Below are 13,320 nucleotides of genomic sequence, written 5' to 3'. Positions count from 1 at the left end.
GGGGGGGGGGGGGGGGGGGGGGGGGGGGGGGGGGGGGGGGGGGGGGGGGGGGGGGGGGGGGGGGGGGGGGGGGGGGGGGGGGGGGGGGGGGGCGCTTTTACGTCGTTCTGTGTTCTTTGTTCTGTAATGATTTTGGTACCAATATTTGAATTCACAGATGAATGCTGAACTGAAAGAGAAGGAATCTTCCATTATTTCAATGAGGAGAAGCTATGAAGCAAAGTTACTGAATGAACAGGAAGAACGTACAAATCAATTAAGGAAGGCAAAGGAAGAGCAAATTTCTTTGGTGAACCAACTAAATACAGCCAATCTTACCATTGGACGCTTGGGACAAGAGTTAAGAAATGAAAAGGGGAAAATAGAAGAGCTTAATGTTTGCATTAGTAGCCTACAAAATGACCTGTCGAATGCCGAGGAAGATAAGCATACGCTTGAAGCGAAACTGCAAGAAAGTCTCGAATCTATTGAACTTCTACAAGAAAGGGTTAACTTGCTTGGTTTGGAGCTTGAGGATAAGGAGAATAGCATTCAAAAGATCAATTCTTCCCTTGCAGAAAAGGAAGGTGAATTGAAGAACTTGTTTTCGTCATACGATCGAGCAAAGGACGAACTGGTTGCTGCCCGTTTAGAGATTCAACGTTTAAAGGACGAGCTTCTGAACAATAAGGAAGAACTTGAGACGAGGATTTCTATGGTGGATGAATTAAATGCAAATGTAGCTTCTTTGGTCATCGCGAGAGATGATTACATGAGAAAGTTGGAAAATGCAAACGATGAATACGATCGTCTGAAATTATCTGCCGAAAAGAAGGCGTCGTTAGATGCTGAACTTTTACGAGATAGAGAACAGGAGATTCAGGAACTGCAGGAAAAACTTAAGATTGCTGTCAAAGAAGTACATGGAAACCAAACAAGAATTGATGATCTGACACAAGAAAGAGACGTTTTGATAAAGAAGCTGGAATTAGAATCAAGTAATGCACAAATACTGAAAGATGAATTGGAAGTTGCTCGAGGGAATCTTAGCGAATCGAGAACTCAGGCTTCCGATCTCGGAAATCAGTTAAAGGAGTCGAAACGTAAGTGCTCAGAACTCGAGTCTGAGGTTTCTAGGCTGCAGGCTGAATCTGATGAAGTTAGAAATTCACTTCAAAGCAAGTTTGAAGAGGCAAAACAAAATGGTGAAATCTTAGCCAATGAGCTTTCAGAAACCAAGGAACTTCTCACGAAAACAAGCGAAGAGTTAAAGAATATGTCCGGTGAGCTCGCAGTCGTCATCGAAAGTCGGAATGGTTTACAGAAGGAATTGGATGATGCCTATCGAAAAGCCGAAACTATAAGTAACGATTTAGAAGAAGAAAGGAAAGTAGTTGTTTCTCTTAACAAAGAAATTCAAACGTTGGAGAAGCAAAATGTGAAGGACAAGGAAGCAAGAAAGTGTCTTGAAACAGATTTGGAAGAAGCAATTAAGTCACTTGATGAGATGAACCGCAATGCATTGTTACTTTCTAAAGAATTGGAGAAGTCGAATTCCCACGTGGCGAATCTCGAAGACGAGAAAGAAGCGCTTCGTAGGAGTGTCACAGATCAAAAGAACGCCGCCATTGAAGCACAGGAAAACTTGGAAGACGCCCATAACATCGTCATGAAACTCGGAAAAGAAAGGGACAGTTTCGAGAACATGACGAAGAAACTGGAAGCAGACTTGGCATCTGCAAAGGGTGAGATATTGAGGCTCCGGCGTGAAATCAAATCATCAAATAAAACCAACCAGCAACAGCCAAATGCCGAAGCTGAAGGCAAGGCCAAAGTCACCGTCGCCAAGAGAACTGTCAGGAGGAGAAAGTCAACTACTCCGTCGGATAAAGAACTGTCCTGAGTGTCGTTTACTCTAACCCGTCTCCGCTCGTACCCCTCGAACATCTTGTTATCCTGTTGCTCTCTTCCCCAGCCATGTGCTACTGATTTGTTCCTTGCCAATGGCCCTTTGTATGCTACCAATAATTGCAGCAAGTCACGAGATGTCGTCCACCGTCGTCGGTACCGAACGCATGATGGTTTCACACACAATGTATTGAAGTTCAAGTGGTAAGTTGCTGAAAGAAACAGAGAGGAGGTATGATTGTGTGAAGCTTGCCATGTATAATCAGTAGCTCCCCTAGGTTTTTGTTTGTCCAGTTCTTCCATGCAAGAGTCCTTTGTTCAAGTAATACATCCATTATTTTGTATGGATCATTCTTGATCATGATTTTTTTTTCTTTCCCAATTATATAATTATTAAATTAAAAAATTTAGAACATCCATCGAACGACTTGCATATAGCGTAACAAAATTTAAGTTTACGCCACAAAAAGATGATATAAAACTTTTGAGAATTCGAATTAACAATCTCGTTGAAGAACCAGACTTTTAGATCTAAAAACTAAAGATTCGTAAGTAATCTATGGTTAATAATCACGGGTTAAATTATATAACCTAAAATCTTAAAAATAATATTTTAAAATTAAAAATAATAATAAAACCTTCTTAAATTCAAACACGGGTCTGTTTTTATTTTTTATTTTTAATTATTAAATTTTTTTAAAACTTTTGATTATGATTATGTTTAAAATAAAATATTAAAATTTATATATCTTCCAATTTAATAACATAATTCAAAACATTTTAACATATGCTTTTTCCATTATTTTAAAAAATTACTCCCAAAATTTAAAAAAGTTGATATTTTTGTGTAATTATTAAAAAAATTTAACTCTCGAAATTAAAAATAAAAATAAAAAATATATTATATATATTGTCAAATTACTAAAATGTGGGGACCACGACTGTGATTTAAACTAATAATCAATATATAATACCATTTTAATTATGGAAGTAATGGAAACTACGATTTTACATTACAACTGTAGCGCATCTGGACGAAAGAATTTTCATCACAAGCGGCACGGACACGACCGAGCTACAGAAGAAGAGAAGGGTGAAGAAACTTTGTCCGGAATCCTGAATTTTGCTGCCGGGTGTTTCAATTTGTCTCATCTCGATCTCAAGATTGATGCCTTTATGTTTCAGACTTGATCTAATTCTTATTTTCTGGTTAGACGGCATTGCGATGCGTTCGTTGTGTTAGCGAATTCGGATTTATTCGGTTTCTGGGGTTGGATTCGTGAGGGAATTGTGATTTGTTTCTCTCTTTGATTTTGAATCATCTGTAGTTATATGCTGTTGTGATTTTAGTATGCGTGGATTTAAGATTTGCTTGATTCAGATCGAATGAAACGAGATCGTTGAATTCTCGTGCCAGAGTTAGCGGGAGGATTCTTGATTTTAGGGTTTTTTTTTTTTTTAAACGAATGGATTTACAGCTTCACGAAGAGAAATAGGGATCTCTTGAATTTCACTGTTAATTCGGGAGTGTGAAAGCGATAGATAGCGTAGAGAACGCTTTAACCATTGGGAAATCGTTTGTAGTTTGTATTTCAGTTATACTGAAAAAAGTTGGGGTTCTGGTCAATTTAGGTTAGAGCATACTAATTGAGAAGAAGCTAGAACCGACTGACTGTTGGAGTCATGTTCTATGGTGCAGTTGTATGGGACCCTTGGCTCATCGTTGCCCAAATTGTTTGCCTTCAATGTTTGTATTACCTCACTCTTGGTATATTGATCGCGACTCTAGTCGGTACACGCGTTTCTCGGATCAGCCTTGTTTACTTCTTTGATTATGCTACAATAACCGTTTCTACAGCCACTGGTTGGTGTGTTATTGCTTCATTCCTGCTAAGTGCGCTTGCTGGGTAAGAAATCTGTTTTAGCTTTCATCCCCATAATATTTGGTATTATGTTTATTTACAATGCATGGTTAGGAATAGTTGATAAATCTCAAACGTGTTTGTCTACCCAGCTTTTATTTATTAAAGGTTAAATATACTTAGCTGCATGTTAATATAACATTACCCTTGGTTTGGAGAAGTTGTAGTTTATGGAGTCTTTGTGTGAGATCCCACTTCGTTTGGGGAGGAGAACGAAGCATTCTTTATAAGGCTGAGGAAACCTCTCCCTAGCAGATGCGTTTTAAAATCTTGAGGGAAGCCCAAACGGGAAAGTCCAAAGAGGACAATATTTGCTAGAGATGGGCTTGGACCGTTACACTTTGTTAGATTATTTAGATATTGAATAGAATAATCACCCTCGCTGAAATGGTTTTGATTGTTAACCATGAAAATGGCTTGTTTTGAATGTCATATTAATGTTTGCTTTTTTATCTCTACGTTATGTAATGAGGCAATTTTTGTGGTAAACTATAACTGCAGATAACTCTTTGGTGTCCGAAGTTTGTTTCTTAATGGTTTGTAGTATCCTATTTGTTGTTCTGTCAGCAATTGATATGAATTTCAATTAAGGTCCATGTGTATGTACTAGCTGGTTCGCTACTTTTTTTTCTTGATTTCCCATCTCCTAAATCCCTGTTAGCCGATTTGGAGAAATATGTTGTTATTGCCCTTTTAAACGTAATCCGTTACTATCACAGAAATTCGCATGTTCAATATTTTGGGTTTGTTCGGTCTAATTGTTATAATTTCTATTTAAATTGCTGATGATCAACCATACATGTAGAAAATCTACGAACGGAGTATGAGTTGTTTTGAATATGTAGGCAGTGGATGGTGTCATGCTTTTTATTTCAATTTCTGGGCAGATGCTGGCAGTTTTCCTTCCTTGGATTTTTCGTTTAGAACGTGTAGGTGATGGATTGGGGGCTGGGGTGGTTGAACGATAGCAACATAGTTTTGGAGCACTACCAACTAATAGATATTGTTTCTGTTAAATGTTTCCCTGAGCGGCACTCTATAGTGTTTGTTTATTTTTCCTTGTGCTTGACACTATCGCTGGTAAATGGTTCCAAAGTAACCATTTTTTATCTTTTTTTCTTCGTTTTTCATATTGTTTATACAAAACTCGTGTCCGCTTCTCTCACCATTACATTTTTTCTTGTCATGCAGAGCAGTATATCTGGTTTATTTGATTGAAAGAGCAAAGAAGTGCTTAGATTTTGCAGCCACACTCTACATACTCCACCTTTTCATCTGTATCGTTTATGGAGGGTGGCCGTCCTCAATGACATGGTGGGTTGTGAATGGTACTGGGCTCGTAGTGATGTCTTTGCTGGGTGAATATCTGTGCATCAAACGTGAACTACGAGAAATTCCTATAACACGATTGCGTTCAAGTAAGGCTTCTTTCCTCGAAGAAATTAACAAATAATCTTCTTTGACATTCATATTGTTGGAATTCACAATTCATAGTACTAACAAACATGACTGCCAAAACACAACATGCTAGTACAAAATTCTTAATTCATGTTAGCCTCTATTATTTTACTCCATCCTATGCTAGGCTTTGCAGTTGAGAGTTAACATGCTCTGATTTGTACACCAAAGGGTTACTGTTTAGTTTTTGGGAAAAGACGGTCCTCTTGTTTAAGATCACTGTGCATATTTTGGTGCAGATGTCTGAGCAAGTAACAGTCAAATTGCAAGAACCACCTCTTCATGTGTGTGATTTTTTGGTGGCCTATCTTATTAAATTTGCGTAGCTAGTGGATAAAGCTGATGAAAACCCAGATCAAGTTAGCATCAGGAAGAGGAACTATTTTGAGATATGAACGATTGGTCGTAACTATCGAAATATAACCTAGATCGGTGCTCTGGATTATGATGAACTAGTGTCTTGAATTAGTGGAAGGTTTTCATATGAATCCAGGAAGCTTTTTTTACCTTGGGGAATGGTGGGGGAGGGTGTCACTTCCAATGGCTATATGAGCTTTATTCCTTTTTTGTTTTAATGGTTAAAGAAGATATCGTTGGTTGCTTTTATTCTTTTAATTCTTCACACAGATGAGTCTACAGCTTAGTTTGGAATATAATGAAAATTTGATTTGTAAACTAAAGCAGAATTCTGTTGGTTTATCTTTTCTTGTTATTGCCTTTTGATAAAAAGGCCTCCATTATCGCCATTATTGGTTTCCTTTCTTGTGATTGAGTATGCGTTCTTCTTACGGTTGAGAGCATCTTGTAAAGCCTTTTAGCCTTGCAAGGTGGTCTTTCCCGATTCACACGGGATTCCACATGCCCCATGCTACTCGGGTCAAAGCGTAAGCTAGTGGTAAACAATCAGATTTGCACAAACAGCCAAAAAGAACGGTGCAATCTTGACGAAGCTGTTTTATTTATTTGTTTGTTTTGAAGAACAATTGTGGTTTATTATAGCTATAAGAATCTTATTGTTGTTGGCTTTTGAATCACAATCTTAAAAAATTGTCTGGTCGATGTTCGATTTAGCTCTGATTGGTCGTTCGTTTTGACCATATTTGATCGTTGTATTCCAGTCTTTTGGGATTCCTTTTGCTGGTCTAACTTTTGAATACAGTAATGTAGTTTGGAATCAGCATATATCTTATTTGATCGTTAAATATTTCGGTATTTCGGACTTTCGGGCCATTAGCTTCGTTGTGAAGAAAAGAGCAAGAAAGAAACAAGGATTGAAAACATTTCATCGCCTCTTCTGATTGCTAGCTAAAGGGTGGAATATGTTTTCATAATCGGCCGGTGGTAATTTGTTTTTTACAGACTCTCCCCTCTATGATAGCTTCCAAGTAAGATATAAGTTATGGCAGCCTCTTCCATAGAGAAGAAATGTCCTTCACAGCTTCTCCAACCGAGAGGTAGAGACCGTTAAACTCGAACCGTTCCAAGGCGTCTGATTTATGCAGTTTTTCCATCGTGTTTCCACCCGGATTTGCAAGCACAAACTAATGAAAACATATACAGAAATGTCTAATTAGTGAGAAGTTTCATGGAAAACATTTTGTTATGCAAGCTGTTCTAGCCACATGGGTCATACCTGCAGTGATTTTTGCATCAACATCTTTCTAAGCTCGCATATTGTTTCTATACCACTTGTGTCTATGGATGTTACAGCTGAGAAAACCATATGACAAGTATGAGTGAAACCATTTAGGCACGATAATCTCGAAAAAAAAAAGGCTTCTTAACATACCCGTCATGTCTAGGATTACACATTTCAGTGGGCTATCGTTCGTCGCTTTTACCCGCTCTTCTTCTTCCCTAACCCACCTAAGAATCCTGCACGGGACATATGGATGTGTCATTGGTGAAATGATTCAGGAGACTCATCCACAAGATATACAAATTTTTTTATGTTATATAGAGCTCACCTTTCTTGCAGGTATGTTGAATTTGCAAAGTAGATTGGAGATTCAATGGCAAGAATGAGAAACGAAGGCACCCTCGAGGCATCACGGTATCGGTCGAGGTTTTGGAATATTTGAGTCCCAGAAATATTCCCCAAAACTATGGTGTTTGGCCTGGTGACATGCAGAAGAATCTTGAAAACAGAGACTCCAACCTGAAAATTCCAACGTGTTAACGACACGACTTTACAGTTCGATAAACAAACGTCGATGAGGAAACTTACTGCAATGGCAAGACCCATTGGAACCGAGATGAAAAGAATGCCGAAGAAAGAACAAACACAAGCTACAAAATCGAGCTTGTCAACTTTCCACAACCTACAGGCTGCTTGGTAATCAATTAGTCCAATTACTGCTGTTATAATGATGGCTGCTAGGATGAAATTTGGAGTATAATGGAACAGTGGCATCAGAAACAACAATGTTATGAGCACAGCTGCAGACATCACAACATTTGAAATTGCTGTTTGTGCCCCGGCATTATAATTCACAGCGGACCGAGAAAACGATCCTGAAACATCAATCCCGATCCGAAGAGTTAAAAACAATTTAAGCTGTAACATCAAATAACTTCATAGACAAGGTTAGATAGGAAGGCAACAAACACCTGTAGTGACATAGCACGAAGAACAAGATCCAGCCATGTTCATAAAACCAATGGCCATCATTTCTTTGTTCCCATCTACTTGATAGTTTTTCAAACCAGCAAACGTTCTTCCTACGGCAATTCCTTCCTAAATATTGTAAAAACAACGTGAAATAGGATCGTTCAGGCATGCGGATTAGGAGAAGTAACCAAATTCAGAACCTATAATCTCTTCTGAAACAAGAACTTACAGTGAGCGAGAGAATTCCAGTTATAATGCCAGTTTTAATGGCAAGTGCCAATTGAGGACCAGTAAAGTACAGCATGTTCAGTGATGGAGGATTGATACCCTTTGGCAAATGACCAATCTATTAAGAGAGAATCAAAAGCGAAAATGGTATCAGTTTCAGGGCACAGAACTTGAAGTTAAAGAATGTCAATCCGTACCACTGAGATTCCTGGAGCTTTTTCTCTGAGAAGGAAGACTAAAAGAGTGGACAAAATAACTGATGTCAGTGGAGCAGCTGCTGATATCCAGAAAAGCTTTGGTTTCTTGATGCTCTGTGTCAATTCACGTACGATCAAACAAATTAGAGAACCCATTTCTTGCATTAAGGCCAAGAAAGAGCCATTATGAAAACATAGATCACAGTAATGATATAACACTTACGATATGCCTTGTTCCTAGAAGAATGAGTAGGAAAATGAAGCCTAAAACAATAGTTTGCCAGGACCACTGCACATTAATTAGAAAGACCCCATCAGTTGAAATACCTCAAAACTCTAGAATATCAAAACAGAACCCTTGAAAGATATCTTCAACTATGCAATACAAATCAAGATTCTTACTATATTGATATCAAATTTTAATATAGTAAAAGTTTCGGCGGCTCAATTATAAGAACTTCATAGTTACTTGTTTCGTTCATCTCTTTTCCCACTCTATAAGGCTGCAAGCAACGGCTTACCTCATCTTTGCGGTGAAAAACAGAAGACATGACAGGAATCAATTGCATTTTGGAGGTGAAATGGGAAATTCCAAGCAACCCTTTGAGTTGTTGCAATGACACAATGACTGCTGCACCAGCCATAAAGCCAACTAGAGTAGCCTTTGACAGAAAATCAATCACAAACCCTAACCTGTAACAAATTGAAAGCCAAAATCAATGAATTGAAAGGAACTCTCAGAAACAGAGAAAATTCATGGGATTTCAATCCTTCCCTTTTGGTTGTGCTTTGTTTTATACCTTAACAAGCCTAAAGATGCTTGGAACACACCAGCAAAGAAGGTAGCAGTGAAAGCTAACTTAAGATAGAGAGTAGGCTGTTCGTTATAAGAGACTGCCTCAGTAATCATCGATCCCATGACCAAAGAGGCAATTGAAACTGGACCAACAGCAAGATGTCTAGAGCTCCCAAGGATAGAGTATATCAGTGGAGGCACAAAACTTGAATCTGCAATGAAACAAATCAAATTTAACTGCTGGTTCAATTTCGTTTAGTATTGAAACAAGAGATTTCACTGAAGAAGATACACTCACATAATCCGATGATTGGAGGCAAATTTGCAAGTTTCGCATAACTTATTCCCTACAGAAATCGAAACAAAAAATGGATATCACTTTTTCTAAAGGCTAAAACAAACAAACGCATTAAATTAAAGCCAGAATGAGGGCTTAATTTTAACCAAGTTCGAAAAAACCAAACTACATTTCCATAAATAAAAACCAGTCGAATCAAGCTAAAACCCCCCAGCCTAGCCTAATCTTCATAAAACGATTCTACAGATTTCAATTCGCATGACATACCTGAGGAATAGCGAGGCTAGCGATTGTGAGACCAGAAACAATATCAGATTTGAAAAGAGCTAGGGTATAACCAGGGCCCCACTCAAACACAGGGAACAGAGATTGAAGGCCTAAAATCACTTTTCTTAACCACGATTGATTCTGGAATTTGTAGAACGGATCATCGGGGAAGAACACCTCCGATAACTTGTGTTTGAGTTTCTGACAGGTTGTCTGCTTCGGCGGCAAGCAAACTTTGTGAATCTCCTCCTCCTGTTGCGGCGGCGGCGGCAGCATTGCCTCCGCCGGAATCGTCAACACCGTTTCACGACATTCGAAGTTTTCAACTCGATTGGAACCGATTCCCATGCCGGGTTGAAATTAAGAGCAAAGTTTAGCAGTAAACGCTATATTTTGGGCGGTTGTGGTTGAAAGCTTTGAGGAGAAATGAAGAGAGTATCGCAATTTATAGAGGTGAGAAAAAGAGAAGAACGGGAAGAGAGGTGGTTATGCTCTTAGCACAAAATGGCAGTTACTCGATGGTCGCTTTTTTCCTGCATGTCGAGGGTAATTTCGTCATTTCCTTCCTAATTTGAGTAATTTTCACTTTTATATCTATTTATTTATTTTTAAATTTTTTTTGTTAAAATTTATCACTTAAATTCAATTATATTTAAATTAAAATTTAATTTTAAGAGTCATTAAAAAAAAATGAAAATAGCTCTAATGTATATTTTAAAATTAACAATAAATTTATGTTGTTTGGTTTAACCCGTCTATTTTTTTGAAATTCATAAATTAATTCAATAATTTTTAAATTTAATTCATAACCTAATCCAAACCGTATAGATTGGATTTGGTTGATTAAATTGTTCTGTATTCATTTTCAGCAAATAATGTACTAAAAAGATCGTATTATAGACTATATAAAAAATTTTAAAATTTTTTTTTATGTATTATATGTATATTAAAAATTTGCAATATTAATTTTTCTACCCGAGTTAATATTTAGCTTAAAAACGTTTACGAGAGAGGTCACTTAAACTTGTAAAAAGAAAATAATATATGTATTTTAAAAAAATAATTATTCTCTTATTACTTTGCATACTTAATTAATAATAATAATAATACCTTTAAAAATACTCTAGTGGGTCAGTAAAGGCCATATTTGGAGATTATGCAAAAATTAGGATGCTCTAATTACATTATAATTAAGTTTAAAAGCACTTTGGAATGTGATTATAAATTAAAGTTTGGAAGCAATCAGAAGCCTTAGCTTTGGTATTTTATAGAATGTTGTTTAATTGGCTAAACTTAGGGTTATATGTGAACTCAAAATTATATTAAATATATTATAAGTTTATTCGAATTAATATTTTCATGTAATATGGTCACCGATTTACTCTCCAAATAAAACACGTTTAATTATGAAAAAAAAAAGTGGATCAGGTAGTGATTTTTAATTATTTTAAGTTTTATTTATTTATTTGATGATCAAGATTGGCTCTCATTTAGATGTGGTTTCGATTCATTCATGTATTTCTCGAATGTTGTACTAAATTAATAAATATATTTTTTAATAGTTGAAATTATATTTATAATTGAGGAGATATTTATGTTTAGAGAGGAGAATTTTTATATTTTTATATTTTAAAATTTTAAAATTTTAAAATATGTTTTAGTTGGGTTTGACGTTAGCTTCGAGAAATTCCATATTTTAATATAAAGTAAAAAAGAAAAAAAAATAATAATAAAAAAGAATCCAAATAAACTGCTTAATTTATAAACATTTAAACAAGATTAATGGAATATTTTCTTCTCTTTTAACTAAAAAAGAAATTGAGGTGAATACGTCTATCCAATAAACCAGAGGGGTACTGAATCTGGACCGTCGGTTTTGTTTTTTTTTTTATAAAAATTATGTTCCTTTTTATCCCAACCCTTTATTCGGTGAAAATGAAATCTCCATGATCATTTATCGTGTGATATTGCCCAAGATTCTTCACAATGGTATAATATTGTCCACTTTGAGCATAAGCTCCCATGCATTTGTTCTGGGCTTCTCCAAAATGTCTTATACCAATGGACACTATTCCTCACTTATAAACCCGTGATCATTTCCTAAATTAGCCGATGTGAGACTTCCATCATCGAACAGTGTCAACCTACGAACCAATCCAAATTTTTTTATTTTTCAAAAATTTAATCCAGCATAAATTAAATTAAAAAACAGTCCAACATCACCCACCTATTATGATTTAGATTAGATAATCTACATGGAAAGAATTATCAAGTCACATAAATATCTCTATTTTAAACATAAATTATTACGTCACTCACCCCACCAAATTTTGTGTAAAAAAACAGGTAAAAGTCACTAATTATAAACTTTCGACAATATTAAAACTTATAATTATAATTTTTATAATCTTTATTATTTGTCTGATTTTACCTAACGTCATAAATAGATGACACGGTCGAAATGATTGTTTTGAAGAAAGTGTATCAAAATGGAAACATTCCCTAATTTATTTTCCTTTTTAAATAATATAATTATATTTAATTTTATAATTTTTTCAATTATTTATTCTCTAAAAATATATTTTTTAAATTATTTATTTTTTATATTACGTTGTTCCACTAATTAAATTTTTGTGAAACATTCGTACGGTTTGTTTTAATACAATATAATTATTACATAAAAATAAATTTTATCGATTCGATAATTAATTTATTTTTATAAAGATTGTGACGTTTGTGTTATCTTTAGTACAATCTTCAATGATATAGCGTCGAAAAATTAAATATTAAATTAATTTTAATTTTGTTAATTTTCTTTTTACAAGTAGCAGTCTTGTCAAAAGATTTGAGTTATTTGAGTGAGTGGGATTTGTTAGGTTATAACATTTTAATTTCTGAATTTCAAATATAAATATTAGTATATATAATTTAGAATAATATAATTAAATTAAATTAAATAATAAATTAATTAGTTTATTATAACTCAATATAAATGGAGTAATATTTACGAGAATGATTTTATGACATTAATTATGATTTATTCAATCATTTGTTATTTAATTTCTCAATTTAAAATATGAAATAATAAAATTTAATATAATTATCAATTTGGCAACATGGAAACTAAAAAAAATGGGGAAATATCAAACACTATGAAATGCTCCACATTAATACCACTAATATTTAGTCACATCATTAATATTTCAGATAATATTAAATTTAATAAATAGAATACCGATAAGTTTACAAGAGTATTAATAATTTTAAATCAACCTCGGTGATCATAAAAATTTGGTACAGTTTATTTCCTTCTGAAAACAGGGTTACAATTCAACTCTATTTTTGAAAAAATTAAGAATATTTAACGTTGATGATATTAATTAAAAAAAAAAAACATGCTACAACCCAACTTGAAAATAGAAGGTTGAATTGAGTTGTGAACCTTGTTCGGATTTTTCGGATTATCAATAAAAAAAATATTTATTTCTGTGGTGAACGAAATAGAGATTTTTCGTAAAAATTTTGCAATAAATTAGATTTTCAATGGATTTTTTTTTAAAATTTTAATTTTAATATATATATATATATATATTAGATATTTCTTTCATATAAATTTTAATACATATTACTTCGGAACCTAATTTATAAAATCTCAA

The 13,320-nt window shown here is 34.8% G+C and overlaps 3 protein-coding genes across 3 annotated transcripts in view; 2 read left to right on the top strand and 1 right to left on the bottom strand.

The window, feature by feature from the left end:
- Nucleotides 1–2,261, top strand: part of LOC111456495 (MAR-binding filament-like protein 1-1) — a 5,074-nt gene extending 2,813 nt beyond the window's left edge. Inside the window, exon 4 of the mRNA XM_023098379.1 lies at nucleotides 158–2,261. Coding sequence (XP_022954147.1) covers nucleotides 158–1,882 — 1,725 coding nt within the window. The 3' untranslated portion in view covers nucleotides 1,883–2,261. The remainder of the gene's footprint in view (nucleotides 1–157) is intronic.
- A 626-nt stretch (nucleotides 2,262–2,887) lies between these two features.
- Nucleotides 2,888–6,013, top strand: LOC111455962 (protein SYS1 homolog). Its single transcript, XM_023097626.1, has 3 exons — nucleotides 2,888–3,794; nucleotides 5,001–5,227; nucleotides 5,507–6,013. The coding sequence occupies exons 1-3, from the start codon at nucleotides 3,571–3,573 to the stop codon at nucleotides 5,512–5,514; spliced, it is 459 nt and encodes a 152-aa protein (XP_022953394.1). The 5' UTR covers nucleotides 2,888–3,570; the 3' UTR covers nucleotides 5,515–6,013.
- A 418-nt stretch (nucleotides 6,014–6,431) lies between these two features.
- LOC111455961 (probable sulfate transporter 3.4) lies at nucleotides 6,432–10,096 on the bottom strand. The gene is made up of 13 exons (XM_023097625.1): nucleotides 9,665–10,096; nucleotides 9,398–9,446; nucleotides 9,104–9,311; nucleotides 8,825–8,996; nucleotides 8,527–8,592; nucleotides 8,304–8,417; nucleotides 8,108–8,224; nucleotides 7,878–8,004; nucleotides 7,495–7,781; nucleotides 7,235–7,425; nucleotides 7,057–7,142; nucleotides 6,901–6,977; nucleotides 6,432–6,808 (listed from the first exon to the last, which is right to left on the bottom strand). Exons 1-13 carry the CDS (start codon nucleotides 10,010–10,012, stop codon nucleotides 6,665–6,667), a joined length of 1,986 nt encoding a protein of 661 aa, XP_022953393.1. The 5' UTR covers nucleotides 10,013–10,096; the 3' UTR covers nucleotides 6,432–6,664.
- Between the last annotated feature and the right edge of the window lie 3,224 nt (nucleotides 10,097–13,320).

This window comes from Cucurbita moschata, unplaced genomic scaffold (genome assembly GCF_002738365.1).
Source record: "Cucurbita moschata cultivar Rifu unplaced genomic scaffold, Cmos_1.0 Cmo_Scf00018, whole genome shotgun sequence".
Taxonomy (NCBI): domain Eukaryota; kingdom Viridiplantae; phylum Streptophyta; class Magnoliopsida; order Cucurbitales; family Cucurbitaceae; genus Cucurbita; species Cucurbita moschata.
The sequence above is the reverse complement of the archived record's forward strand: the minus strand, read 5'-3'. Positions and strand labels throughout refer to the sequence as shown.